Source organism: Canis lupus, chromosome 5, assembly GCF_011100685.1.
Source record: "Canis lupus familiaris isolate Mischka breed German Shepherd chromosome 5, alternate assembly UU_Cfam_GSD_1.0, whole genome shotgun sequence".
NCBI lineage: Eukaryota > Metazoa > Chordata > Mammalia > Carnivora > Canidae > Canis > Canis lupus.
Window position 1 is genome coordinate 30657078 of NC_049226.1, and position 27777 is coordinate 30684854.

The 27777-nt window shown below is 58.7% G+C and overlaps 1 protein-coding gene across 7 annotated transcripts in view; it reads left to right on the forward strand.

Moving 5' to 3' along the window:
- Nucleotides 1–6749: 6749 nt before the first annotated feature.
- SPNS3 (sphingolipid transporter 3 (putative)) overlaps nt 6750–27777 on the forward strand; it is a 29276-nt gene continuing 8248 nt past the window's right edge. The window contains exons 1-9 of one of the 7 annotated variants that reach the window (XM_038536401.1): nt 6750–7058; nt 7182–7395; nt 9939–10004; nt 14686–14822; nt 15317–15468; nt 16048–16114; nt 16690–16823; nt 17567–17719; nt 21340–21529. In XM_038536401.1, coding sequence (XP_038392329.1) covers nt 6936–7058; nt 7182–7395; nt 9939–10004; nt 14686–14822; nt 15317–15468; nt 16048–16114; nt 16690–16823; nt 17567–17719; nt 21340–21529 — 1236 coding nt within the window. In that variant the 5' untranslated portion in view covers nt 6750–6935. Of the gene's footprint in view, nt 7396–9938; nt 10005–14685; nt 14823–15316; nt 15469–16047; nt 16115–16689; nt 16839–17566; nt 17720–21339; nt 21530–27777 lie in introns of all 7 variants that reach the window. The other 6 variants (XM_038536399.1, XM_038536402.1, XM_038536403.1 and 3 more) reach the window with 6 other exon arrangements.

The window sequence follows — 27777 nt, forward strand, 5'->3', positions numbered from 1 at the left end:
CAGAGGCTCACTGTGCGGGGGCATCCCCCATGAATGACAGTGCCGTGGGGGGGATTCGAGAGAAGGAAGCAGGACGTCTGTTGGGTGCATGTGCCAGGCCTGGAGGGCTTGGGGGCTGGTCAGGAGATGCTTGGAGATGTGCTGGGGGTGGTAACCAGGGTCACAGAAGCCGTGGGGAGGAAGCGCTTCTCCATTCCTGGACATGGAAGCTCGGAGAGCTCATTATCGACATTTTAATGACTTTGTCGAAATATCACTCACTTGATATTCAATTCACTTATTTAAATGTACCATTGGGGCACCTGGGGGCTCGCCGGGTGAGCGTCTGCCTTTGGCTCAGGGTGTGACCCCCGGGTCCTGGGATTGAGTCCACGTCGGGCTCCCCACAGGGAGCCTGCTTTTCCCTCTGCCTGTGTCTCTGCCTCTCTCTCGGTGTCTCATGCATAAATAAAATCTTTTTTAAAAATTACCAAATAAAACAGAACCTGAGAGCTGTAGGTAAAGGCTAGAGTAACAGAAACACCTCTGCTGAAACGGAGCAGGGCCTAGTCATACTCCAGCTGGTGACCTGCTGGCCTGAGAAGCCAGGTTCATTCAGTCATTCAGAACGTCTGTGTGCCCGCTCTGCTCTGTCCAAAGCCACCACCACCACCACCACCACCACCCCTCACCACCCCCCCACCCCACCCCACCCCCCCAGCAGGAAGGGCTTACACGTTGTTGCCTCTCCCTTAAAGGGCTCCCTGACCTCTGCAGGATGCCGGATGCAGAAAACCCCAGGACCCAGCAGTACTTATCAGGATAAAATAAACACTCAGTCAAGCCTGCAGGCTTCCCCGGGGTGGAGGGAGAGGGGCGTCTGCAGGCACCACGTCCTGGCTTTGCTGCTGGGGCTTCGTCCCCGCGAACCCCAGCAGCCCCGACACCGGCACCCATGGGTGGGGCACAGGGTCCCGCTGGGCTGGGAGACCAGCCCCTCCGAGAGGCCTACATGGTCGTCCAGCCCCATCCACCCCACACCTGCCACGGCAGAGCTGGCTTTGCTGGGATTTGCCGCCGCGATGACAGGACAGGGCAGAGGGAGAAAGAAAGAGCGGGTAGGAAACCGTCGCCTGTCGTCATCCGTACAGGACGGTCGGTGCGTGGTCCGCTCTGCCTGGTGTGGACACGAGGTGCATGAGCAGGTGCACATGGAGACGCAGCCACAGAGCTTACTCCCCCATGGTGGCCCTTGCTGGTTCGTGTCCCCTCCTGTTAGCCTGATGACCCATGTGCCCCTGGCTCTGAGGGCCCCCGGCCCGATCCCAGGCCTTGGGGAAGAACGCTCTTGGGCTTTTCTGAAACTAGCGACACTGGGCGGGGCCCCCTGGGGGAGACCCCAAGCTTGCAGCTATCTGTGTTCAGCAGCTGCCCCTTCCGGGACCCTCCTGCTGGTGGGGGAGACTTGAGCTTTCGGAGCTGCAGCGGGAGGCAGTTTGTGGCACTTGTCACGCCTGAAACGGGGTGGTCTTTCCTCCATGGGGATCCGCGTGAGGCCTGGCGGGCCGACCACTCACACCCCCTCCCTGGCTCCCTGTCGTGGGGCCGGGCTTGGCGGGCGGTGGAAGGTGCTGGCTCACCCCCGGCCCCCACTTCTGCCCTCAGGCACCAACGCTGCAGTCAGTGGGTCCTGAGGGCGAGCCCACCGGGCATCTGTGGGAAGGACGCCCCACCAATACACACCCGGTCCAGTCTCAGGAGACATCCTCCTCCTGGTGCAGGGCGCCTGCAGCCTGGTCACCGCCCTAGTGCGGCCCCCTCCCCCACCACCAGGGGGTGATTGGGCCCCAGGTCATTCCTACCAGGCCCGTCAGGGTGGCTGCAGCCCCTGGTGGATGGCTCAGTCTGCAGGAAGCTACCTCCCCATGGCCAGGATGTTCAGTTTGCCACTTCAGAAGGGGACCCTCCTGTGGCTGAGTTCAAAAAGGGTGTTGCCTGTGTTCTCCTCTAGGATTTTGATGGACTCCTGTCTCACATTTAGATCTTTCATCCATTTTGAGTTTATATTTGTGTCTGGTGCAAGAGAGTGGTCTAGTTTCATTCTTCTGCATGTGGATGTCCAATTTTCCCAGCACCATTTATTGAAGAGACTGTCTTTCTTCCAATGGATAGTCTTTCCTGCTTTGTCGAATATTAGTTGACCACAATAGCCAAACTGTGGAAGGAGCCTCGGTGTCCATCGAAAGATGAATGGATAAAGAAGCTGTGGTCTATGTATACAATGGAATATTCCTCAGCCATTAGAAACGACAAATACCCACCATTTGCTTCAACGTGGATGGAACTGGAGGGTATTAGCTGAGTGAAGTAAGTCAATCGGAGAAGGACAAAGATTATATGATCTCATTCATTTGGGGAATATAAATAATAGTGAAAGGGAATAGAAGGGAAGGGAGAAGAAATGTGTGGGAAATATCAGAAAGGGAGACAGAATGTAAAAACTCTTAACTCTGGGAAACGAACTAGGAGGGTGGAAGGGGAGGAGGGTGGGGGATGGGGGTGAATAGGTGACGGACGCTGAGGGGGGCCCTTGATGGGATGAGCACTGGGTGTTATTCTGTATGTTGGTAAATTGAACACCAATAAAAAATAAATTTATTTAAAAAAAAGAAGGGGACCCTCCTGCCCCAGGCAAGCCATGGTCGTGTGCAGCCCCTGACGGCTGAGCCCTCACCATGGCCACACGACGACACTGAGCGGGACCCCCTTAAACAGCCCCCGAACCCTGGGCCCACCAAAACCAGGAGAGACAATGACAAATAAATGACTTTGTGATTTAAAGCAGTGTTTTGGGGGTGATTCATTGTGCAGCCAGAGGGAGGTAACCAAAGCCAGCATTGTGGGGGCCTCAGAGGGGAAGGACTGCACAGTGATGCTGCAGGGCTGGTGACCTGGAACCTCCTGCCTCCCGACCCGCCTGGGATGTGGTCCCTGCCCTGGGTCAGGGGCTTATGGCTAGGAGCACCCTTCCTGGCCTATTCTCAGGGCTCACATGAACTGGGCGTTTCCATGGATGGATTCCTGTGTGACTGTCTGTCACCTTGGGGTCTGTGAGGCTGGAAATTACTTTTGTTTCTAAAAAGAGACACGGATTTATTTAAAATTTTAAAAAAGATTTTATTTATTTATTCCTGAGACACAGAGAGAGGCAGAGCCACAGGCAGAGGGAGAAGGAGGCTCCATGCAGGGAGCCCGATGCAGGACCCAATCCTGGATCTCAGGGTCACGACCTGAGCCCAAGGCAGACACTTAACCCCTGAGCCCCCCCAGGTGCTCCCATGTTCACTCCTTTTAATTGTGGTAAAACACGCATCACCTGAGATGGGACAGCTGCACCGCCTGTAAGTGTTCAGTCCTGGGGCACTGAGCCCATGGGCCGTGGGGCCTGCACCAGAGTCTGGGTCCAGGACTGTCCATCTTGCCAGCCTGACACTCCGGCCCCTGTTCCACATCCCCTCCAACAACCCTGCACCTGTGTCTCTCTGTGTCTATGTTCAGTCGCTCTGGGTTCCTCATCTAAGTGGGGTCAAAAGGTGTTTGTCTGAGCCACGTGTGTCCCACAGGCTCATCCACCCTGTGGCAGATGTCACAACACCCTGTCTTTATAGGGTGAGTGAGACGCCACCGTCCGGATGGGCTGCATTGATCAGTTCATCGGTTGGTGGACGTTTGGCTGTTTCTGCCTCTCCACTATTGTGCACGGTGCTGCTGAGAATGCGATCGTGCACACATGTGCCTGAGGCCCTGCTTTTAAGACTTCTGGGTTCACGCCCTGAAGTGCACGCTTACTTCTCTGGCAAAGTGACTTCGCACATGTTACACCTCAATCTGTAAAAAGTGCGAGCTGTGCAGGGCCAGATAGCCTGGAGGGGGCTGCCCCGCAGCACGGGGTGGTCAAAGGTACGCAGCCAGCATGTGCCAATGCAGCCCCTCCCTGGGACTGGGGGCTGCAGGTCAGGCACACAGTTCTCTCCCATACATCGAACAGCGGTGTTTCCTGTCAGTGGGCGCGTGGAAATGCCTCTGTTCTTGAGAAGCAGGACTTTTGGGTCCTGGCTCCTGCATGGTAGGCCTGAAGGTGATAGTACCTGCCTGGTGGCCACTGGGAAATGACTGGGGTCAGCTCTGGGACTCCGGAAGGAGTCTGCAGTGCAGCCAAGAGACAGACTTGCACACTGACTGGGTAGCTAGGTGGACCTTCTAGGGCTTTCCAATCGCCCTCCACCGTGACCTCCAATCGCCCACCACCGTGACCACTCATGTTCCAACAAGGGAGGCTGAGGCCCAGGGAGGGATGTGTGGTGCTGGTGCCTATGCAGCATTGGTGCCCAACTGCTTACCCAAACATCCCTGATGGTATTGCCCTCCTGGGCTCCGGCTTTGTTCCCATTGGCCCGGAGGAAACCCCAACCATGGGGTTTCCTGCTCCCTCCAGCCCCTGGTGACCACGCATCTGCGTCCTGTTTCTACGGACTTAACCATTGGAGATATTCTGTATAAGTGGAACCATACAGAGTGTGTGGCGTCTGTCATGTAGCATGATGTTTTGAGGGTCAGCAGGTATAGCATGGACCCCAACCCATTCTGTGCCTGAATGATATCCTGTGGCATGCACACCCTGCATTTGCTTTGCCGGGTTTTTGTTGTTGTTGTTTTGTTTTGTTTTGCTTTTGGTGGGCAGCAAAGCACAGTTTATTGAGCGATAATAGAGTTTATAGGATGATAGAGTACAAAAGTCCTGAAGAGCAAGGGGACCCAAGTTTGCCCTGTTTTGCCTATTTACCAGTTGATGGCTTTCAAGTTGTTTCCACCGCTGGGCAATGGCCAATGTGCTTCTATTGACATCCACACACAAGTATTTGCTGACTCCCGGTTTTCGGCCGTTCTGGGTATACACCTCTGAGAGGAATTGCTGGTGGGGGTGTAATTCTGAGTTTGACCTCTCGGGGGACACCTGCCCTGTTCTGCATGGAGGCTGAAACATTGTGTCCCCACCAGCATGTATGAGGGTGTCAATGTCTCCCCACATCCTCACCAAACTTGTTATCTGTGTTTTGTTTTGTTTTGTTTTAATTTAAAAAGTTTTTAATTCTAGTCATCTTAGTGCAGATGAACTGGTTTCTCGTGTTATTTTTTTCGGGAGGCAAAGCATCTCTTCTTGTTCTAGTCCAGGAAGAATGTGTGGAAAGTCACCACTGAGCCTGTCTTTGCTGTGGTTTTGATCTGCGTTCCCTTAGTGACCAGTGATGGTGAGCAGCCCTTCAAGCACATGGTGGCCATTTGCACATCTTCGCAGAAACATCTACTCAAGGCCGCTGCCTATTTTTAATTGGGTGGTTTGTCGTTTTGTGCTTTGTCTTTTTATTTTGAAATAATTTCCAACTTACAGAAAAATGACAATATGGTAGAGGGACACCCACACAGTCTTTACCTGAAGACTTTCTCCTCCACTCTTCATGTCTTGCCCCATTTGCTCTTGTACTGTCTCTAGTTTTTTCTCCCCTGAACTACTTGAGGGTCAGATGCAAATACGGTGACCCGTGACCCTTATATATTTCAGTATGAGGGCTTCATCTACGCAGCCGCGTTACTGTCGTCAACCTCAGTCTTCCAGGTCTACCGTCCGCATTCCAACCTTACCAGTTGATCTAGTAACACGTGTTTCCCTCTAGCTTGCGATCCAGTCTGCGGCCCACATTGAGCTAAAGAATCACAGCTCTTCCATCTCTGAAACAATCCCTGGGTCTTCCTTAGTCTTTTAGGACTTTGATATTTCTGGGATCCCTGGGTGGCGCAGCGGTTTAGCGCCTGCCTTTGGCCCAGGGCGCGATCCTGGAGACCCAGGATCGAATCCCACATCGGGCTCCCGGTGCATGGAGCCTGCTTCTCCCTCTGCCTATGTCTCTCTCTCTCTCTCTCTCTCTCTGTGACTATCATAAATAAATAAAAATTAAAAAAAAAATTAAAAAAAAGATTTAAAAAAAGGACTTTGATATTTCTGAATAATACAGTTTCTTGAAGGGGTATCTGGGTGGTTTTAGTAGGTGAAGCGTCCGACTCTTGATTTCAGCTCAGGTCATGATCTCAGGGTCTTGGGATCAAGCTCTGCTCAGTGTAGAGATCCCCTCCACCCCCTGCTGGTGCTCTCCACCTCCCCACCCCCACCAAATAAATACATAAAATCTTAAAAAAAAAATAGCATCTCTCAATTTGGGTGTGTCTGATGCTTTCTATCAGATCTGGGTGGTGCATCTCTGACTGGAACCCTGCCTAGGTGACATGTGGCCAGCTCAGAGCCTCCGGAGGACGCACAACACCTGCTGCCCTTGCTGGTTTATTTTAATCCTTGGTCTAGACGTTGCCCGATTGCTCTACTGTGTGGTTACTGCCCCCAATGCCACTGCCAGTAAGCATTCTGTCAGCAGATGCTTTGAGACCAGGCCAGTATCTTGCCCCTCACCAAGATCAGCCCCTGGATTTTGGATCCGAGTCCTCCTGTGCGCAACCCTTCCACTTCCGCAGCTCCCCAGGTGGGGCGCCAGACCGAGCAGGTGCTGCCCTTGCTGCTGGCACCCAGCCTTCCTGATCTGACTGGCCTCACGTCCTGCACCCACAGCCTGCCTCTTGTGTGGGTGGCCAGACCCTCTCTTGGAGACACTCAGCTCATTTCCTGTCCCCCGAAGCTTCTCTTCCTCACAGCAGCCACTGAGGAAGCCGCAGACGAGGTCCAGGGCCCCTTGTGTCTGGTCACCCAGAGAGGGCCCCCCGTGGGCTCCAGAGCCTGGGGTGGTGCAACCTCGGCAGCCAGCCTGCAGTGGGCGCAGAGGAACCTGCAAGAAGACGCTCAGCAGTTAGGGCCGCCACTGTGAGGTCGGGAGGTGGAGATCCCACAGGAAATGACTCGGTGCAGAGCCGATGTGCCTCTGTCCCAGGACAGGAGCTTGGGCTGCGAGGCTGGGGCATGTCAACAGAGTGCGGGGAGCCAGGGCCGGGTGGGCCCTTGGGGGGCTCGGGGCCAGGTCAGTGTCCCCCTCCCACCGCATCCACCCCCTGGAGCCTGCCCCGCTGGAGGGCGTGCGTGGCTGCTGCTGTGCTCTGCTACATCAACCTGCTGAACTACATGAACTGGTTCATCGTTGCAGGTGAGGAGGGGATGCACCGGGGAAGCACCTGCTCCCTTCACGGGCCGTCCTGCTGCCACCAGCCCCGTCCTGCTGCACACAGCATACCCTGGATGGCGGCCTCTGTCCTGCAAACCATCTTCTCACCCCTGGGGGAGTTCCAGCCAAGCCCCGCAGAGGGAGGTGGAGTTCTCCAGCCAGCCCCCGGGGGGCCACCAGCCGCAGGAGCAGGCAGGTGTGGGCACTTGGTGTGTGTGGGGGGGCGGCTGGAGCTCTGCGAGCCCGGCTGTCTGAGGCATGGCGTGCAGGGGCCTGGCCCAGAAATAGCTCGCCGGGTGCTTCTGGGGCAGTGCTGTGTGCAAACCTTGCACATTCCGACTTCCTTCCTGGAGGCCCAGGGCTCAACGTGCCCCATTCTTGTTACTCACACATTCACTAACTCATTCATTCATTCTTTCATTCAAGATTTAACTCTCCCCTCTCTTCATTGCTGATTCATTCGGGGTCGACTGAACAAACGTGACCTGTGGGCCTGGAGACAGGGGTGGGGGGGTGGGGACGTGTTTGTCGGTCTGCAGTTTCCTGAGCTCGGGAATGCCTGGCTGGTGGGGCAGAGGGGAGCGCAGGCTGGCCTGGGGGGGTCTGCAGGCATGTGCAGCAGCCCTGGGGCAGGACCCCCGTGATTTAGAGCTGTGGCCTCGAGTCCAACCTGGTGGCTCGCGGGGACCCAGGAACATTCTGCCACAGGATGGAGTGGGCTGGATGCAAGCCGGGCAGCCCCAGGACGGTGGCTGAGGTTCTGGAGGAACTCGGAACAGGGGTGCAGGGGTTGGGTGTGGAAGGTGGGAGGCGGAGTGAGGGGAGGGCTCAGGGTGAGGGCTCCATGCAGGCCCAGGGGCACGGGTGGAAGTGTGGGCTCCGGGCAGAGGTGACCAGCGGGTAGAGAGCAGGGGTCTCTGGGGTGGACCCCAGGCTTTGTGGCTGCTGGGCTGAGGCCTGGGCTCTCTGTTCAGACAACGGGAGCCACACACAGTGTTTCTGGGGTGGGGACCACAGTCAGTATAAGCAGGATGAGACAGCGAACCAGGCCTGGGCCCAGGGAAAAGCAGTACAGAGGCCGGGCAAAGCAGGCCCAGGAGGCCCTCTCCTGTTGGGACTTCCTCGCCCCGGGGGAAAGCCAGGCCAAGGGTGCTCTCTTGGATGAACAAGGCTAGAGAGGTGCGAGCACCTGGGGCTGCAAGAGGCAGGCGGTTTGCAGAGCGGCTAGAGTGCTCTGGGGAGAAGGGGGCCAGAGGAGGCCGGAGGAGGCCGGCTCCAGGGGCAAGGGGAAGCCCGGGCACAGGGAGCACCCGACCAGTCCTCCCTCCCAAGGAGGGAAGATGCCTGTGAGCCTACAGGATTTCTGTGGAGCTCTTTACTTTGCTTATGTTTATTTCTTTTCTCTACAGCAAATGGGTCTTATTCGTGTCATTAGAAACGTGAAAAGGGAAGGAAAGCCCCACAGGCTGCTGGATGCTGTGCATTCAGGCCCAAACCAAACACCTGAACAAAAATCTCTTACTTTGCCTCTCAGATTCCCTGGCCAATCCTGGCCTGCAGGCGGGTCTCTGAGGTGTGGCTGTGGGGGCTTCTTCCCCTCTGTGATGTCCCCAGGTCCCCTGTGCTGGGGGAGGGGGGCGCTGCCTCAAGCTGGGACCCCCGTCCTGTTTCCCCAATCCCAGCAGCACGCCTGTGGGTATGGCTGGAGCCTCTGCTTCCTCATCTGTGTTGGGGAATGCAGACAGTCCCTGCCACCCAGGGGGACAACCCTAGGGCCCAGCTCAGAGGCCCTCTGCTCGCTCATAATTGAACAGTTGCTTCTGCTCTTCTGCTCTTAATGACAGGGTCTGAGCCCCACAGTTCAGATAAGCAGGTGCCTCACTCTGACTAACCCTTTCTGAAGTGCTGCCAGGGGCTGGGGGGACTTTGGGGAGCAGAGTCAGGTGTCCAGGCCTGTGTCCTCTGTGTGTTAGGCTGAGTGCCTGCTGCCTTGGCCTATGGCCTGGGAAGATCCTGGGGGGACTTTGGAGGCCCAGCTGGTGTGGAGCAAGAGCCTGCCACCCTCAGGGAGGCGAGGCTGGGGCTGGACCCCAGGGGACCTGTCTCTGCAGCCCCTGTGGGCACCATGGTGTCTGTGTGCTGAAGACCCTGGAAGAGCACACCTGTGTGCACATGTGCAGCCCAGGGCACGTACATCTTTGTGAGTCCATGAACATCCACCCATGAATGTCTGGAGTGTGTCTCTGAGCTGTGCTGCAGAGTTGCATTGTCCCAGGGACCTCCACTAACACCGTAGTCTGAGTGAGCTGCACACTATGCAGCTCTGCAGACTATATTGCTCTAGTGATGGTGTGAGCAGGAGCCTGGCTTGTGTGCATATGCAGGCAAGGCTGTGGTGTGGGGGCTCTCGCAATAGGGTGTATTTGTGCCTCCATGAGGCTACTTCCCTGGGCAGGCCCATCTGTGTGCATGTCTGTGGATCCGTAGGTCCTGGGGTGATGCCTGTCCAGGACGGTGGGCACATGTTTGGGCCTCTGGGGTCTGTGTGTCTGTGTGTGTTGATGTGTCCCAATGTCTGTGTGCAGGCTCCCCGTGCGAGAGTAGGGGGGGCAGAGAATGTGGGCCCCAGAGGCACACCCTGTGCTGGTCAGCGGGACCCTGTCCCAAATGGGGGGCAGCTGCTCTTAGAGCCCCAGGAGGCTACCTCCCATCTCCTGAGTGCTGTCCGTCTGTCCGCAGGCGTGCTGCTGGATGTACAGAACTTTTTTCACATCAGTGATAGCAATGCCGGTTTGCTTCAAACGGGTAAGGAGAGACTCCTCACCCTGGAGCTGGGGCCCAGGCTCATGCTGGGGTCCCGCTCCATGTCCAGTTGGGGCTGCTGGGGCTGGGGGCCAGGTGCATCCCCTGGCATGGAGGAGGGGCACAGAGGGCATGTGCTGTCGGGGGTGAGGGCCGCTGGGTGTCAGAGGAGGGGAGAGCTCGGCCCTGGGCAGGCCCTTCGGGTTGGAGTGTAGATGCTGTGGCAGGAGCAGGGCCATGGGACTGGGAGAGGCTTCTGAGCCCCAGATCATGGCGGCGGGGCTGGCGGGGGCCACTCGTCCCTGCTCAGCTCCGCTGGCACCTGTGGCTGACAGGGGCCAAGAAGCCCTGACCTGAAAAACCTGGCCCCCGGAACACAGACAGACCTGTACTTCCCACACGGGTTCACACGGGGTTGGGACCCATGGGGCCTACAGTCCAGCGGGGTGGAGATCAGCCATCCCTCCTGCCCCGAGGTCATGCACGCACCTGTGCACACCCACGTGTACTGAGCATGTGGGCGGGTCCTCTGTGCGGGTCTCCCCAACAGTCTGCTACCCCCAGCACCTTGGAAGGAGCCTCTTATCCTGGGGGGGGGGGGCGGGGCCTGGGGAAACAAACAACATTCTAGAAGCCACTTGAGCAGAGTTCTGAGGGAATCCACTTACACACACTCCAGCCTGTGTTTTCTTTCTTATTTTTTTAAAGATTTTATTTATTTATTCATAAGAGACACAGAGAAAGAGAGAGGGGCAGAGAGGCAGAGGGAGAAGCAGGCTCCATGCAGGGAACCCAATGTGGGACTAGATCCTGGGACTCCAGGATCATGCCCTGGTCCGAAGGCAGCCGCTAAACCGCTGAGCCACCCAGGGATCCCCTGCATTTTCTTTCTTAAAAGGGACCTGCCTGGGAAAAAGCCTTTAGTTCTTCCCACCTCCTCTTCTTTGCTGCCCTGCCCTGGGGTGTGCAAGCCCAGGCTCCAGACAGAGGGGATCCCTCGCGGATGCTTGGCATCTGCGGGGGAGCCAGGCAGAGACAGTCCATAGAAACCCAAGGGGTGTTTCCTCCAGGCCGCAAACCCTCCGCAACGGGCCAGGCCTTATCGGGCTGTCCTGCTGCTGTGACAGTCCACTATTTATCTATGAGTTAGAATTCAGAAATGAGATGTTGTCTCAGGGGTGGGTGTCAAGAGGTTTATTTCAAGTAAAAACAAAACAAAACAAAACAAACAACAACAACAACAAAAAACAGATGTCAGCTTTGTAACATCTTTCTTCCCGGCGATCGGTCTGATTTGTTGGATTGATTTGGCAAATAAGAACTGGTTTTACTCATTAGAGACATTTCCATAAATGGAGTGAATGTGATCTGCAGCCCCAAGGATGTGGATGAAACTATAGTTAGAAAAAATACAATAATGATGGAAATTGCATCCTTTGCAACTATTTAAACTTAGGATAAAACTTCTTAAAAATTTTTTTCTTTAAATATTTTATTTATTCATGAGAGACACAGAGAGAGAGAGAGGCAGAGACACAGGCAGAGAGAGAAGTAGGCTCCCTGTGGGGAGCCTGATGCGGGACTCAATCCCAGGACCCCAGGATCACGATGTGAGGCAGAGGCAGGCACTAAACCACTGAGCTACCCAGGGATCCCCAAGATGAAAACCTTTTAAATGTCAACTGAAAACACGGGAAGGGTGACATAGTTCCATAATCTTCGTTCTTGAAGTACCAAATGACCACAGGTCTTTCCCAACTGCTCTTGTCTCAGAGCTGAGGCCAGCAGTGGGTGCTGACCATCCAATCTCCACCAACAGATAACGGTGGTTGAGTCATGGTCCCCGTTCCCCAGTTTCCACCTCAGCTGCATCATTGCTGCAAGGCCCCCGGAAATGAAATGCCGTGGAGGGAGCAGCGTGTGCGTGTGTGTGGCTGGGTGTAGAGTGGGCGAAGGGAGAATGGATGCTGTGAAGCTGCCCAGAGGGTAGTGTGGACAGTGTGGGAGTGTTGGAGACCTGGTGACCCGGCTCTGCCCGGTGTCGATGACCTCGGGAGAGGCTTCACCTTCCTGGGTCACTGTGCCATGGTCCTAAGACCCAGCAGTTTATCCACAGGGAAGGGCTTGGCTAAGTTTAGAGTGGGGCAGAGGGCAGGGTTAGCTGTGGTCAGAACCCTCCTTCCAATGGGACAGGGAGGTGCCACAGTCGGTCCGTTAATGGATAATATTTAAAACCAACACTGAAAAAATAAAAAATAAAACCAACACTGATGTGGCCTTTACCATGTGCCAGACACTGTCTCAGGTGCTCTGTAATCACTCCTTTACCCTTCACAACAACCTCTCGGGGCAGGGATCACTCTTGTTCCGGTTTAACCCATGACACACTTGAGGCACAGAGAGGCTCTGGGCTTGCTGAAGGTCACACAGCTATCTGTAGAGTCCTCTCTGCACCTGCTGCTCCTTCCTTCCTCCCACTGTGTCACAGATGTCCTCTGAATCTGGAGCTGCCGGGAGCAAAGGAGTGCATGTGGGTGTGTGTGCCTTCCCCTTGGGGGTAGGTTTCTCCATCTCAGGGCGTCTGAGGGCTAAGTTGTTTCATCCTATAAAGAATCCCTGCCCCAAATCTCATAAAAGTATTAGAAGATTTAGGGAAATATTTTTATGACCTTTGGGTGTAGAGGATATGTGTTAAGAAGATAAGACAGGGCGCCTGGGTGGCTCAGTGGTCAAGCGTCTGCCTTCGGCTCAGGTCGTGACCCTGGGGTCCTGAGATCGAGTCCAACATCGGGCTCCCTGCTGGGAGCCTGCTTCTCCCTCTCCCTTTGTCTCTGCCTCTCTCTGTGTCTCTCATGAATAAATAAATAAAATCTTAAAAAAAAAAAAAAAAAAGACAAGAAACAGTCCCCTACCAGAGGAAGATTGATACATTTAGAGCACATTTTGTATGACCGTGCTTGAAACTCTAAATGCAGTTAGTAACAACTATGGATTACATTTAAGCATTTACATAAAGCTAGTCCCTGCCTTTTATATGCTTTATTTAATTTGTCTTCTCCATAACCTTCTGTGGGAAACACAGTTACTATCTTATGATATCATCGATTTAAGGGGAACAGAAGAGTTAAGGAATTTGCCCCAGGGTCACGCAGCCAGGCAGTCTTTGGGTCAGGATGTGAGCCCAGGGAGTTCAGTTCCAGGATTTACATTTTTAAATCCTTAAAACAAATATAAGGGACCGTGAGAAACGATTTGCAAACAAGGGGCCCCACAGAAAATGGGCAGAGGATGTGAGAACAGGAACTTCTGCTCAGCCTCGCTGGACATAAGGGCGATGCAGATTAAAACATCAGCGAGACACCGTCTGCTGTCCAGCCGTTAAGTGAACAAAAATAATATGATTGATCATATCAAATGTCAGCAAGGCAGCTGGCACGTACCTCTGCGCAAGTGTAAATGGGCACAGCCTTCTCGAGGCCTACTTAGGCGGTAGCTATTAAAATTCTAAATGCCGCTGACACCAAAGACCATTCTCTGCGGAGTATTAGGTCGAACCATATTAAATTGCCAGTGTTTTGTAGGTCAAAACTGGCCTAATTTCTGCCACCGCCTGTGGCTCAGCCCAATACTGGAGGGGGCGAGGAGGGGCGGGGCTGGGGCCCGAGATGGGAGGAGTCTGGGCGCCCATAGGCTCAGGCAGTGTCCATCATCGGCGCCCAGCGAATGGACACTGGCGTGGGGCGGGGTCTCTGCTGGAGGCGGGTCCGGGCCGCCTCCCTCCACCTGCCGCGGGCGTGGACGCTCTCCGGGGAGGAACCGGAGCCGCGGGCCTGGTGCGGGGGGCAGAGTCGCGCACTAACATGCAGCTCTGTTGTCCCTACGGGGTCGCGGACGTTTTCCTTAATCCAGCCGCCACTTCCGAGGGCTCACTGTACAAACGGGAGACACATCTGACAGCGCCGGAGGAAGGTTCTACCTACTTGGAAGAACCAATCCCCTCTCTCTAAATCCTGCTGGGCCGCGTCCCACCTCCCTCTGCCCCCAGCAGGGACGTGACGGCAAAACCAGACCAGCCCGGGCCGGGCGTGGGGAGGGACACGTTCTGTGAAGACAGGGCCCCTGCGCGGCCGCCTGTGCAATCCCACGGGCTGCCCCTCACTCTGCCCCAGGCCCTGCCCTATGCCCAGCCTCATGCGCGGCCCCATGGGCTGCCATGCTCTACTCCATGCTCTGCCCCATGAGCCGGCCCACGCTCGGCCCCACACTTTGCTCCACGCATGGCTCCATGCACGACCCCATGGCCTGCCCCATGCTCTACCACATGTTTTGCCCCACTGTCAGCGCCACACTCTACCCCACGCACAGCCCCAAGCTGGGCTCCACCTTCACTTCTGCATCACAGCCTCCCAGACAAGCCAGGGGACGCTCAGAGGGGTGGAGTTCGCAGGTCCAGGGGGCACATGAGCAAGCCCAGCCCCCCGTCCCCTCCCCAGTCCCCCTGATTCTGGGTATTGGGTTATGTGTTAGGGGCATGGGGGGGGTCACCTTACCTGATCTCCCCCTGGCTTCCACCCACCGCCGGGTGCCAGCCTATGGCTTTGGAGCCCATCCTGTGTGTGGGCTGCGGGCTGCCTGCCCACCCACCTGGGCAGAGAATGCATGTGGTCTTGCCTGATCCCTCCAGTCTTCATCTGCTGCCTGCTGCTGTCCGCACCTGTGTTTGGCTATCTGGGTGACCGGCACAGCCGCAAAGCCACGCTGAGTTTTGGGATCCTGCTCTGGTCAGGTGCGGGCCTCTCCGGCTCCTTCATCTCCCCCCAGGTAGGTGACCTCACCCCTGCAAGGCCTCCAGGGACCTGCCCCCACCCCCTGCCCTGCTGGCTCCCTGGGGAAGGTGCATGGCCTGCCTCCATCCCCTCGGGGCTCCAGGCAGGCTGCAGGGGTGCCTTCCAGGGCCCCGAGAGGACCCCCTAAATGCTCTCATCGGGAACCTTCCTCTCCTGAACCCCTGTGGCTGCCTGGGGGGCTTGGGGGTGACCTCCACTCTCTGGAGGAGCTGGCCTGGCTGGCAGAGGTGAGAGGCCCAGGAAGAGGGCTCCCCTGGGCCTGGGGCTGGCGGTGGCTGTGGCACCAGCAGGGGGCACCCTTGTGATGTCAGGGACCTGGCCTGGGGGACGGCCAGGGGTCCTTAGTCCTGACCCCACCTCGTCCCCTGGGGGCATGTGTCATCCGGAGCTCAGCCTCTGACACAACCTCCTGTCCTTGCCCCCTGGGTGACCTCGGTACTCACTGGGGTCATGTGCCTGTGTACCCAGCATTCCTGGCTCTTCTTCCTGTCCCGGGGAGTGGTGGGCATGGGCTCCGCCAGCTACTCCACCATCGCGCCCACCGTCCTGGGAGACCTCTTTGTGAGGGACCAGCGGACCCGGGTGCTGGCCATCTTCTACATCTTTATCCCTGTTGGAAGGTTGGTATCCCCAGAACCCATGTCCTCAGCTGGTAGACCTGAGGGCCAAAGGAGCCAGGGGATAGGACTTGAATCCCAGCCCTCCTCTTTCCTCAGCAACCCCCTTGGGCTCTCTGGGCCTCAGTTTCCTTCTCTGTAAGGGTGGGGGAGGACACCAGCCAATGGCTGTGTCAGGGTGCTCCCTCTACCTGAGGACCCTTGAGAAGGGCTGTGCGGTGACATGTGTGTGGAGGGCCAGGCGGCCAGGGGGCAGGTGGGTGGATCAGCGTGGGGTTTAGAGCCTGGCCCCTGACTCTGATCCAGGCTTCCTGGAACCGCCTGACTCAGGCCCGGGGCCCTGGGTCCTCACAGAGGGCGGCAGCGGGCAGTGCTGGTGGGCCCACAGCCAAAGGTCACCAGTGACTTGACCAAGGGCAGTGGACATCTGGGCCTCACGTGGCTCACTTTTCCCGTGATGGGACTGTGAGCAGCAAAGAGTCGGGTCCTGGGGGGGGAGTGTACCGGCATGGGCTGGGCCCCATAACCTTGGGCCTACCCCCCCCCCCCCCACTGACTGTGCCCCATGCCCCTCTGTCGCAGTGGCCTGGGCTATGTGCTGGGGTCGGCCGTGTTGCAGCTGACTGGGGACTGGCGTTGGACCTTCCGAGTGAGTCCAGCCTCCCACCCCCCCATCGCCGGGGCCAGCAGGGGCTTTCCAGCCTCCGGTGACCTTAGCCACTTGGCAGGGGAGCTGGCGCCACGGGGGTGGTCAGGCATTGGCAGCTTCAGAAACCCGGCAGAACATGAGCCGTGGAGGTCGCGTCCCTGGTCAGAGGCTGGCCTCGGGGCTCCCGAGCCTGGGGAGCTCCAGAAAGTGGCTTGTAACGTGGGGCGGGGGAACACGTGCTTCCTCTGGAATCTAGGGGGGTGGCTGGGGCTGAGAACATCCCAGGGCAGAACTGGTCCCACGGGTGGATGTGCTGAGTGGCTGCTCAGGCTCCGGTCCTTAGCTGCCAGCCTGCGGGCCCCAAGGAGTAGTGCCCACGGGACATGTTAACGGAAGTCCCCAGGGGACCCTGCTCCTCAGAGGAGCTGAACCCCCTGGGTGAGGCTAGGTCAAGCTCTCTGTTATCTGCAGCCCAGAAAGGAGCCCCCTGCCCCACCCCAGGCCCGCAGGTCTCCCCAGTCACAGGCCTGCAGTGTGGCCTGAGCCTCCCCCATCCTCCCACCCCCTATGCCCAGGTCATGCCGTGCCTGGAAGTCACAGGCTTGATCCTGCTCCTGACACTGGTTCCAGACCCGCCCAGGGGAGCTGCTGACAAGCAGGAGGAGGCAGCCATGGGGGCCGGGAGGAGCAGCTGGTGTGAAGATGTCAGGTACCTGGGGACAAAGTGAGTGTCCTCCCCCCCCCAAGAACCCCGTGAGCCCCAGCACCACTGACCTGCCTCCCCCACCTCCAAGGAACCCCTCCTGACTGCCCCAGTGTTCAGGGTCTTCCTCCCCTGAGCTCCCCCTCATCTGCATAGGTGCTCTGCCCTCACCCTGTGACAGCACAGGGGCTGCAGGGGAGGGAGGGGGAGGCAGTGCGGCACTGATTCTGCCTTATCCCCGAGTGACCTGAGACTTGGAACCTTGTTCCCCTCATGTATTCAATGGATGTAATCCTCTCAGGGCTGCCGGGAGGATGCTGGGAGTTAATCAGTCACCTCTGCCAGCCTCAGGGAGCGTATCCATCCTGTTCCAGGCATGGGCTGGGGGGTGGTCCATGCACTCCCAGACCTCATGATTAATGGGAACATGGGGCGCGGGCAGGACCCAGCACGATGTGACACGGAGCCATGCGACCCTGGAGGGTGCCTGGAGGAAGCAGGGCAGCGGGGCAGCTTCCCGGAGCCTGTGCTGCTGGTGTCAGGCCCTCTGGGATGGGGAGAGCTGGCCCTGCAGTGAGGAGGGGGGAGGCCCAGTGGGGGGGGGGGCGTCGGGGAGGATTGGGACCTGAGCCTACCAAGCACCTGAGCACCAGAGTGGCCAGGGTCCAGCAGTGGGGGTGGGGGGGAGCCCATGGGCCTGCAGCCCCAGCTCTTTGCCGGGGGTCTCAGCTGGGCGCCTTCTCTTACAGCTGGAGTTTCGTGTGGTCCACCCTGGGGGTGACTGCCATGGCCTTTGTGACTGGAGCTCTCAGCTTCTGGGTTCCCAAGTTCTTGTTTGAAGCCCGTGTGGTGCATGGACTGCAGCTCCCCTGCATAACGGACCCGTGCAGCAACCAGGACAGGTGAGGGGCCTGCGGGTGCCTGGGCCCTGGGCCCAGGTCAGGTCCTAGGTGGCTCTGAGCCCCACAGCTCCGTGTCTCTGAAGAACCCAGGACTGGGGTTCCAGCTCTGGCTGAGCTCCTGGGATCTGGGTGGCCATAGGCGAGCATCCTCCTGCCGCTGGGCCCCAGGCCTCCTGCACCTGGGCTACTGTGGGGGTCCAGAAGGTGCTCAGGAGAGGAGCGAGGCCTCGTGGGGCCTGTGGGGTGATGGGACCTGCAGTGTGAGGTCAGCCCATTCTACATTTTATATCGAGGCTCTGGGATGTTTCTTCCTTCCAGGGCTCAGCCTTTCGCACGTGCCCTCACATGTTCTCTGCCTCCTGTGGGGCCAGGAGCCCTGGGGAAGCTGCCAAGATGTTGGGGAGGGAGAGAGAGCCTCACAGAAGGCGACATGCTCCTATTCCCACCTCTTCCTGCACTGTGCTCAGGCCCCACACCCTTGCACCCCGACCCTGTCACACCCTCCAGCCTCCTTATCTCCACCTCACTCCTCGGTCTCCCGGGGCTCCTGCCCTGCCCTGTGGCTCAGCGTCATGATCTGTGCCGCCACAGGTGCCTGTGTCCACCTGCATCCATCTGCTTCCACCTGCATTCACTTGCATCTACCTACATCCACCTTTGTCCACCTGCATTCACCTGTGTCCACCTGCATCCGTGTCCACCTGCACCTACCTGTGTCCACCTACTTCCACCTGCATCCACCTGCATTCATGCATCCACCTTTGTCCACCTGGATCCACCTTCACCCACCTGCACCCATGGATCCACGTGTGTCCACCTGCATCTACCTGCATCTGTGCATCCACCTGTGTCCACCTGTGTCCACCTGCATCCACCTGTGTCCACCTGCTTCCACCAGCATTCACCTGCATCCATGCGTCCACCTGAGTCCATCTACATCCACCGGTGTCCACCTCCTTCTCCCTGGCCCAGAGAGAGCCTTCATGTGATTTCCGGAGTGGCCCATGGCCTCTCACTCATCTGTGCCTTGGCCTGAGCTGGGCCTTCTGCCTGCAGCCTCTTCCCTCTTCCCATCATCACTTCTGAAACATTAATGCGAGTTCAGGCCCCACAAAGAGCGTTTGACCTGAACGCCCCTCTGAGGTTTTAGGATAACAAACTCCATTATTCCTGCATTACCCACGAGGAGAGGGAGGATGAGCAAGGGTCCCTGAGCTGTCCCAGTGGCAGAGCCAGACTCAAACCCATCTGACTCCTGACACCACGTCCTGGTGTGTCCAGGGCCACCTACAATGGCTGGTGCATGTGGACACCCCGAGGAGAGCTGGGAGCAGCCTCTGGTATATAGCAGGTGCTCAGGGGAGGTGCCGGGAAGGCGTGAAGGAGTGCCTCTGATGGGGCTGTGCTGCTGGCCAGGGCTCCCAGTGAGACGGAGCCCTGGAGGCTCTGCAGAACCGCAGCAGCCTGGAAGCTCCACTCAGCTCCTCCACGGAACCCGGGTGGCAGGCAGCACAGACGTGGAGCTCACAGCGACACAAGTATTCTCAGGGGCCCGGAGGCTGCGCGCCCATCCAGGCTCTGGGGACCGTCTCTCCTGCCCCTTCCCCTCAGGGCTGCCACTGCTCCTTGGCTTGTGGCTGTGTCCACGGTCAGCTGCCTCGTTCTCTGGTGCCTCTTTCTGTTTCCCTCTTCCCGGGACATGGTGGTCACAAGTGGGGCCTCTCCAGCCTCAGGACCCTGAACGCAGTCATGTGTACAAAGTCTGCTATCCCTGTGTGTGTGTGTGTGTGTGTCTCATGAATAAATAAATAAAATCTTTTAAAGAAAAAAAAAAAAAGGGCAGCCCGAATGGCTCAGCGGTTTAGCGCCACCTTCAGCCCAGGGCCTGATCCTGGAGACCCAGGATGGAGTCCCATGTCGGGCTCCCTGCATGGAGCCTGCTTCTTCCTCTGCCTGTGTCTCTGCCTCTCTCTCTCTCTCTGTCTCTCTCCTGAATAAATAAATAAAATCTTAAAAAAAAAAAAGTCTGCCATCCAGGGAGCAGTCGCAGGTGCTGGAGATTAGGATATGCACATCCTGGCGGGGGGGCGGTTGTTCAGCCTGCCACAGGGTAGGAGGGAGGTCCTGGCATTGGTGTTATATACCCACCTTGGCTATTAACACACCCTCCATGGTTGGGGTGAGCCCCAGGGCGAGGATGCGGCAAGGGAAGGAAGCTCTAGGACCCAGGATCCCAGCACAGCCCCTGGGAGAACCTCTGACACCAGAGCTGGCCCACACAGAAGGGGCTACGCAGGCAGTAGTGAGCTTCCCACCCCTTGGGGCACGTAAGTAGGAGGTGGACAGATGCCTGCCAGGTCTGGTGTGCAGAGGATCAGCATAGATCTTCTTGGCTCTGAGAGTCGGATTCTGGGAAGGCCTTGCAGGCTGGGTGGCTGGGTGACCGGATCCATCCTCTGGCCACATCTCCTGCTCAGGGGCCAGTGCAGTGGCCCTGTCTGAACAACCAGCCCTAAGGGTCACAGGGGTCTCGGGGCCTGCCAGGGCTCCAGGGCAGGAAGCATTCATCCAGGACCTGGAGACCCATGGTAGGCTGAGCCGGAGCCTTGCACAGTCTGCAACGCTGTGTGTGGGGGCGGTTCCTGGAGTACCCAGGTAGGCAGGGGCTAGGAGGCCGGGCTGTGCCAGTGAGGTGCTGCAGGACCTGCAGCAGGTTCCTGCCCTCTCTGGGCCTACGTTCTGCCCTATAAACTGGGGGGGGGGGGGGATTGGACGTCACGGGGGTGGCAGGTTTGGTCCTCGGTGCTGGCAGGGGGCTTGCCTGAATCATGCAGGGGCTGCCGGGGTGGGCGAGGCCCTGGCTACTTGGGGCTTCATGCTGGCTGCCGTCAGTGTCCCTCTGAGCCCTTTAGACGGATGCCGAAGTGGGGGCCCAAGGGCTGCTGCAGCGTCCAGGTGGGGGTTGGGCAGTGGCATGCTCGGGTCTGTACTGGAGAACGCAGCCTCTGGGGGCCTGTCTAGGTCTTGTTCTGGACAGATAGCCTTCCCTGGGGGCGGAGGTAGGGGTGGGGATGGAGCAGGGGCAAGGGCAAGGGCAGGGCAAGGCCAGGGCAGGGGCAGGGTGCAGGGGCAGGGGCAGGGGCAGGGGCTGGGTCAGGAGCAGAGTCAGGGGCAGGAGCAGGGGCAGGGGCAGGGTAGGGCAGGGGCAGGGGCAGGAGGGAAAAGCAGCATGAGGATGGGGCACCTGAGGGGCGTGCAGGGCCGAGGGGAACCACAGGGCCAGGTGGCCAGGTGATGGCCAGGTGTGGGGTGGGGGTTCAGTGACCTGAGGTTCACTTGCCCACAATCCTGTGAGTGAGGGGGACGAGGAGGTGAGCAGGTCTGGGTGCAGTGCGATGGTTAAGATTTCTGTGGGGCTGTGGGACACTGAGTGTGGGGATAGTCCCTGGAGCTGAGGCTAGCTGGGCTGGTCACCCCCACAGCCAGGGCCATCCCCACAGTGGGCAAGACGGGGTGGCAAGCAGGGGGTTCCGGGGCCCTGAGGACCCAGGAGTGAGGTCACGAGGAAGACAGAGCTGAGCCCTGCACTGACCGCTGCACCCTCTTGTCTCCCACATCAGCCTGATTTTCGGGAGCCTCACCGTAGTGACCGGCATCATTGGGGTGGTCCTGGGGGCAGAGGCCTCGAGGCGGTTCAAGAGAGTGAACCCGCGGGCGGAGCCCCTCGTGTGTGCCTGCAGCCTGCTGGCAGCCGCCCCCTGCCTCTACCTGGCTCTCCTCCTGGCCCGGACCACCTTCACCGTCTCCTACGTAAGTGCGAGGTCCCTACGGGGGACGGGCGGGCGGGCGGCCCTGTCTATGCGGGCTGACGCCGCACCTATCCCCACGTTATGTCCACCACTCCTTCCAGGTGGACTTTGCCGTCCCCGTTTTACAGACGGGTAAACTGAGGCTTACCCAGAGTAGCACAGCTGGGAAGGAACACAACGGGGTTTTGAGCCCGAGCCTCTGCGACCTTGAAGTGCGTCCTCCGCGCGGCCAGTTAGCACTTGTGGGGGAGACCGAGGGACCGGGTGTTCCTGGAGGCGCCGGGGGCTCAGGGGGCCGAGGGTGGTTCTTTCCGGCTTAGAGGCGAGGGCTGGGGCCCGGGCTGGTCCCGGGCGGTGCGGGCGCCGCGGTAAGGGTGACGGCCCAGGAGAGGCAGGCGTCCCAGGCCGGGCCGGGGTCACACGCGCCTCCCGCGCTCTGCGGGGCCCCTTCCGCCCCGCATCCCTAATCCTCGTCTGTGGCCAGGTTCCAAGGCTACGGCTCCTCCAGCCTTTCTGGAACACTCCACGCTCCCGCGGGACGTCACGGTACTGGCCTGGGCTCTGCGCACCGTGGGGTCGCGCGGCCACTGGGGTGGGTGGGGCTTCTCGGGCGCCTGTGCTTTGGCCTTAGGGCGCCCCTCTAGCAGCGGGGATTGGGGCGCTCAGGACACCGCAGGTCTCCTTCAGGCCCGAGGGCAGGGCTGGCGCGGGGGCTCCTCCCGGGTGTTTGGCCTGCGTAGGGGCGTCTACAGAGACCCCAGCGAACAGATGGCTCCTGAGGCCTCACGGTGCCCCGGGGTGGGGAGGGGCGCATCTCACCCTGCACACAGATTGGAAGACTGAGGCCTGGAGGGGGCCACATGGACCGTGGGGCGTACGAAACCGACACGAGTCTGTGTCCTTCATGCTGTCCTGACCCTGTCGTCCCCGTGGCATACAGTAGGCGCTAATAAAGGCCTGGATGCACATTGACATCCTGGCTGGGGGAGCTGAGGACGGTGGGAGCAGTATCCAGGCTGCAGGGCAACATCGACCTGACCTTGCAGCGGCGGGTGCTCCTGGAGGCCTGTCCCTCCATGTCTGGGCACCGACCCCCGCCAGCTCTGCGTCTGCCACACTCTCTGCTGGCTCCAGGCAGAGGCTCCTTGGCTGCGCGCTGGGCACACAGCTGTCCCCCCTCTGCCACCTGGCCCATCTCCAGGGCCGGATGCCTCATCTGGAAAGGACATTGCGCCCCGGCCGGCAAAGCAGCCAGAGAAACCCTTCTGGGGGCCTGCAACGGGGTGAGGGGCAAGGGGTGACATGGTGAGGGGGCGATGGCGAGGGGCAGGTCGGGGCAAGGGGCAAGGGGCAGGATGGTGGGCAGGCCTGGGATGCGTCCCTCCTCTGCTGCTGGGAAGCGGCTCCCTCCAGGCCGAGGTCAGGCTGTACTGACCCCCCAGGCCCCGCCTTCCAGGCTTCTGGAGCTCGCAGGTCCAACCAACATTCCATCTTGAGGTCCAGGCTGCAGCTCTGTCCGTCCTGTGGGCACTGGGCACAGATCTCCCAGTGCCCCAGGCCTGGACTCACCCGCGTCTCCCCTTCCTCCAGGACCGGTGCCAGGATGTGTCCCCGCGGGCGCCTGGCTCTGCCCTCACCCACTGCAGTGTCTCCCACGCAGAGGGGGCTCCCTGTGCTTCTGGGGCCAGTCTAGCTCCTCCTGCAGGCAGCCGAAGCCCCTGCTGGACCTCCCCAGGGCCTTTGCAGCTGTTTGCCCCCCCCATCCTGACACACACCCCGGCTTCTCCCCCCACCCCTCCTGTTCCCCCCAGTCCCTCCTCGGGGCCCTTCTTGACTGCGGTGCCCTGGGGCTGAGGGTCCACCGCCTGTGCCCTTACTTGTGCTCTGACCCCTCTGACCCAGATGGGGCCCGGGGTGGGGCCCATCTTGCTTGGCTCTTGGCCTGAGACACACTGCCAGACACGTGGGGTCACGGCATGCAGAGTGGACAGCCGTGTGAAAAGCCACACCGTTCAGTCACTCAGCAAACACCCGCACCCATAGGGTGGGGGCTGGTTCGAACTTCAGGGATACAGCGGTGGGTGAGGGAGGCTACAGTGTCTGCAGCCCGGTGGAGGGAGACAGCGGGTGGGCAGGACACACTTCACGGTATCTCAGGTGATGTGGAGCTCAGGACGGGGGTGCCAGGGATCAGGGGTGTGTGGGGCAGATTTACGGGCCATGGGGTCCCCAGGAGGAGGTGTTGGTGAACAGCTGGAGGCCGTCCCGGAGCCCGTGGAGGAGGGCTGGTATGGGTCCTGGGGCAGCAGCAGGCACACCGCGCTGGAGAGCCACCAGGACCCCACGGAGGGATGGACAGGGGGACAAGGTGGTGGGACCGGGGCACATGGGGACTGGTTTTACTGAGAGAGGGGTTTGTTTGCCCCGGACGGGGGTCTGTCCAGGTGACAGTGTGCTCGTCGTTCGCTGGCCTCACGTTCTCGCGGGTGCGTGTGGGACGTGGCACCTGTGTCCATGGGGAATCGTGGCTGCGGTTTCCTTGCAGTTGTTGGCCTTGGTGCCCGGGCCACGCCCTCTGGCTCACTCTGACGAGTCTGTCTTCCTATCCCACGCTGGGGAAAGACGTGCGTTAAGTCCCCTACAGAGGCAGCAGGATCCGCAGTGGCGCCGTCTGGGTCTGGACTCCTCTGCGGGAATGCCCATGGTTCCGACCGGTCACTACTTGTCATGCATCCATGAAGACTTCTCGTTTCTTCCTCTGGCATTTGCGGTGGTTGGCAGCTTCCTAAGGATTTGGGCTTCGTTGGGGAATCTGGTCGGGGTGTGCGGTGCTAGTGTCCCCATGAGGCCTCCTCCATCCTGGCTTCAGGGACGAGGGTCCTGTCCTGTCCTCCTGGTCAGTGTCGCCAAGGAGTTGTCCATTTTGCTACCAACTTTGATTTTATTGAGTTTCTCTATTCTTCTGATACTGCCCCCATTTAGGGCAGTCAGGCTGGCTTCTGTGGACATGGGCGTCCTTATCCTGGCAGGGAGGTCCGGGCGGTGAGGTGGGCCAGCGCCACAGCATGGATGCCGGAGAGTGGATCACAGGTGTGTCTTGGAGGAATTTCCAGATAATTCCACATGGGGTGTGAGAGAAAGAGGAGGCACAGGAACACGGAGACACCAGCCTGGGCAGGAGGGACCATCATCAGGCTTGGGGGCGTCTGGGTCAGTGTCAGAAAGAGTGAGAAACTGAATGGTGTTCACAGTAGGAAGCGTCGGTCGCGTCCCTTCCGTCTGTCTGTCCATCTATATCTCTGTGCATTCTCAGGTTCCAGGGACTTGCTCTTCCTGCCCCGTGTCTCACTGCTTGGGGGAGGTAGATGTGACTTCCAGGAAGGGTGCATGGACCCACAGGCATGTGAGCTCGTGTGAGCATGCATTCAGGGGTGAATGGGGTCCAGTCCAGAGACACTAGCGTGCACATGTGAGTGCCAGTGCGTACTCACGTCTGTATCCCCATGTGGTCTCGCCGAGCGTGGATTGTAGGCATGTGCGAGTTCATTCCATAAGTGCCTGGAGTGTAGCAGTGTGTCTGTGTGTGCTGCTCTGCACGCGGGACTGTGTACATGCGTGTGTCAGGGCAACGGGTAGGTGTGTGGGATGTGCATGCACACACGTGTCTGCTGCTGAGCCTGGCGTCTCGTGGCTGTGGGCATGCTGCTCAGGGAGGAGGGGCCGCCCCCACATTTCTTGGAGAAGCCAAGCTGTGTGGCATGTTTCCCGGCAGTGGGTTCCTGGGCCGTGCAGTGGGGTCTGGGGAGCCCTCTGGGGCACTGTGCCTGAGACCCACCTGCCGGCACCCAGCCCTCCGTCTCCCCACTCCTTTTGGGCTCCTTGGCAGGCGCAGTGGGCTTCTCGGCTGTTAATTAGGCTCCAGACACACACAGCAGGCCTTGGCTCGCACTCGGGTCCTTGGCCTCCTTCCCGGAGCCTCCGCCCTTCAGAGAAGAAGGCTCTAGGCTCTGAGGGCTGAGCCCCAGGCACGGAGGCCGGAGGATGGGCTGAGCCCCTGGGAGGGGGGCTTTGGGGCCATCGGAGGGGCATATCAGGCCGTGCTCCTGCTCTGAGTCCCGGCCGGGGGTGCTGCCACGGGTGTGAGGCCCCAGGGTGCTATAAAACAGCAGAAGTATTTGCTTTGCTCCTGAGTCCCTTATCTCTTTTCTGCCTGAGCTCAATGGGGCAGCATGGGGTGGGGCCCATCAAAGGCAGGGGTGGGGTGGGGTGGGGGGCTGGGTCCTTGGCTGAGCTGCCTATGGCTTCTGCCCGTGACCCAGCCCTTGTCCTAGCGCAATACCCAGCCCCCAGGGACTAGAGTCCCAAGAGCGCCAGGTGATACCCTCGAACATCACATGCCATCCCTCTGCCGTTGTCTGTCTCTCGATTGAGCCGCAGCTGCCTGCTCAGAATTGAGGGGAGACCCAGGCTCTTGAAGGAGCAGGTGGAGATGTTCAGTGGCTGGGCGGGAACATAAAATCTGGGCTCCAGCACAGGGAGGAGTTGGGACGTGGCCGTGAAGCCCCACAGCTATGGGCCACCCCAGGGGTTGCTAGCCCCACCTGCGCCTCTGGCCTCACAAGCGGGGAACTAGCGGGGGGTCTTCACCCTCAAACCTCCACTGTGTCCTGAGGGTCCTGGGAGTGATGAGCAGAAACATTCACACCCATATCGGATGCTTCCTGAGCGTGTCCCGTGCACCAGGCACTGTTTCAGGCTCTGGGGATCTAACACTGAACAAAATAGGTGAAAATATGTATGTGATCAATCAAACATGTAGTGGAGAGTCTGCCTGGGGCTGAGGGGCTGAGGTCAGGGCGCAGTGGGGAGGGAGCAGCCAACGGGGAGGCCCTAGGGGAAAGCATGGCCTGTCTTCTCTGTGGCTCTTCCCTTGAAAGATATCTGATGTGGTCTAATTTTCTTTACCTTGCTTTGCATTTGTTCTGGTGTCTGTTGGCATCAAACATGCCTTAGACGGTAAAGTTAGCCTAATGTTTGTTTTTTTTATTTTTTAAAAATTTTTAAAGATTTTATTTATTTATTCATAGAAACACATACAGAGAGAGAGAGAGAAAGAGAGAGAGAGAGAGAGAGAGGGGGGGGGGCAGAGACACAGGTAGAGGGAGAAGCAGGCTCCATGCAGGGAACCCGATGCGAGATTCGATCCTGGGTCTCCAGGATCACGCCCTGGACTGAAGGCGGTGCTAAACTGCTGAGCCACCTGGGCTGCCCTGTTTGTTTGTTTGTTCATTTGTTTTTAAATATTTTATTTATTTATTCATGAGAGACACACAAAGAGAGAGAGAGAGAGAGGCAGAGACACAGCCAGAGGGAGAAGCAGGCTCCATGCAGGGAGCCTGATGTGGTGGGACTCAAACCCTCGTCTCTAGGATCAGGCCCTGGGCCGAAGGCCGTGCTAAACCACTGAGCCACCCGGGCTGCCCCTTGTTTGTTTTTTAAAGATTTTATTTATTTGAGGAAGAGAGTGTACGTGCACGAGTGTGAGTGGGGGAGGAGCAGAGGCCGACTCTGCAGGAGCCCGGAGCCCCATGTGGGACTCGATCCCATGACCCTGAGATCACGACCTGAAACAACAGCAAGAGTGAGACACTTACCCACTGGAGCCACCCAGACACCCCACGTTGGCCTAATATTTTAAAAAATCCTTACCGTTGACTCATTTTTTTCCATCTGGATACCTACAGATTTTGTTATTAGTCTTGAAATTTGATGGCGTGGCCCAGGCATGAGTTATCTCATGACAAGTCATCCCCAAACTTAGCAGTTTAAGGCAACACACGACCGTCTCACCCTCTGGGGTCAGGAGCTGGGCCGGGCCTGGGTGGACCTTCCACTTCACAGCCTCTCCGGGCCGTGGTCAGTGTTGGTTCAGGGTCTGTGGTGTTATCTGAAGGCCCAATGAGGTGGGACGACTTCTGAGCTCACTGGTAGCCATGGGTGTCACGCAGACTGTGTGTGTGGCTGGTTCCTCGCTGCTGGAGCTCGCCATGTGGGGCTCTGCCTGTGGGCAGCTCAGGCCTCCAATCCAGTGGGTGGGGAAGGCAACAGCTGGGCCTGTGGATAGGGGAGTCCCGGCGATCTCTGCCCTTCTCATTCCTGCTCTGTTCTCTGAGCTGGGCCTGAGCGTGCAGTGTGGGCCACTCTGGTCCGGTGCTGAATTGGGTTTGACACCGTGGGGTGGCTCTGCCC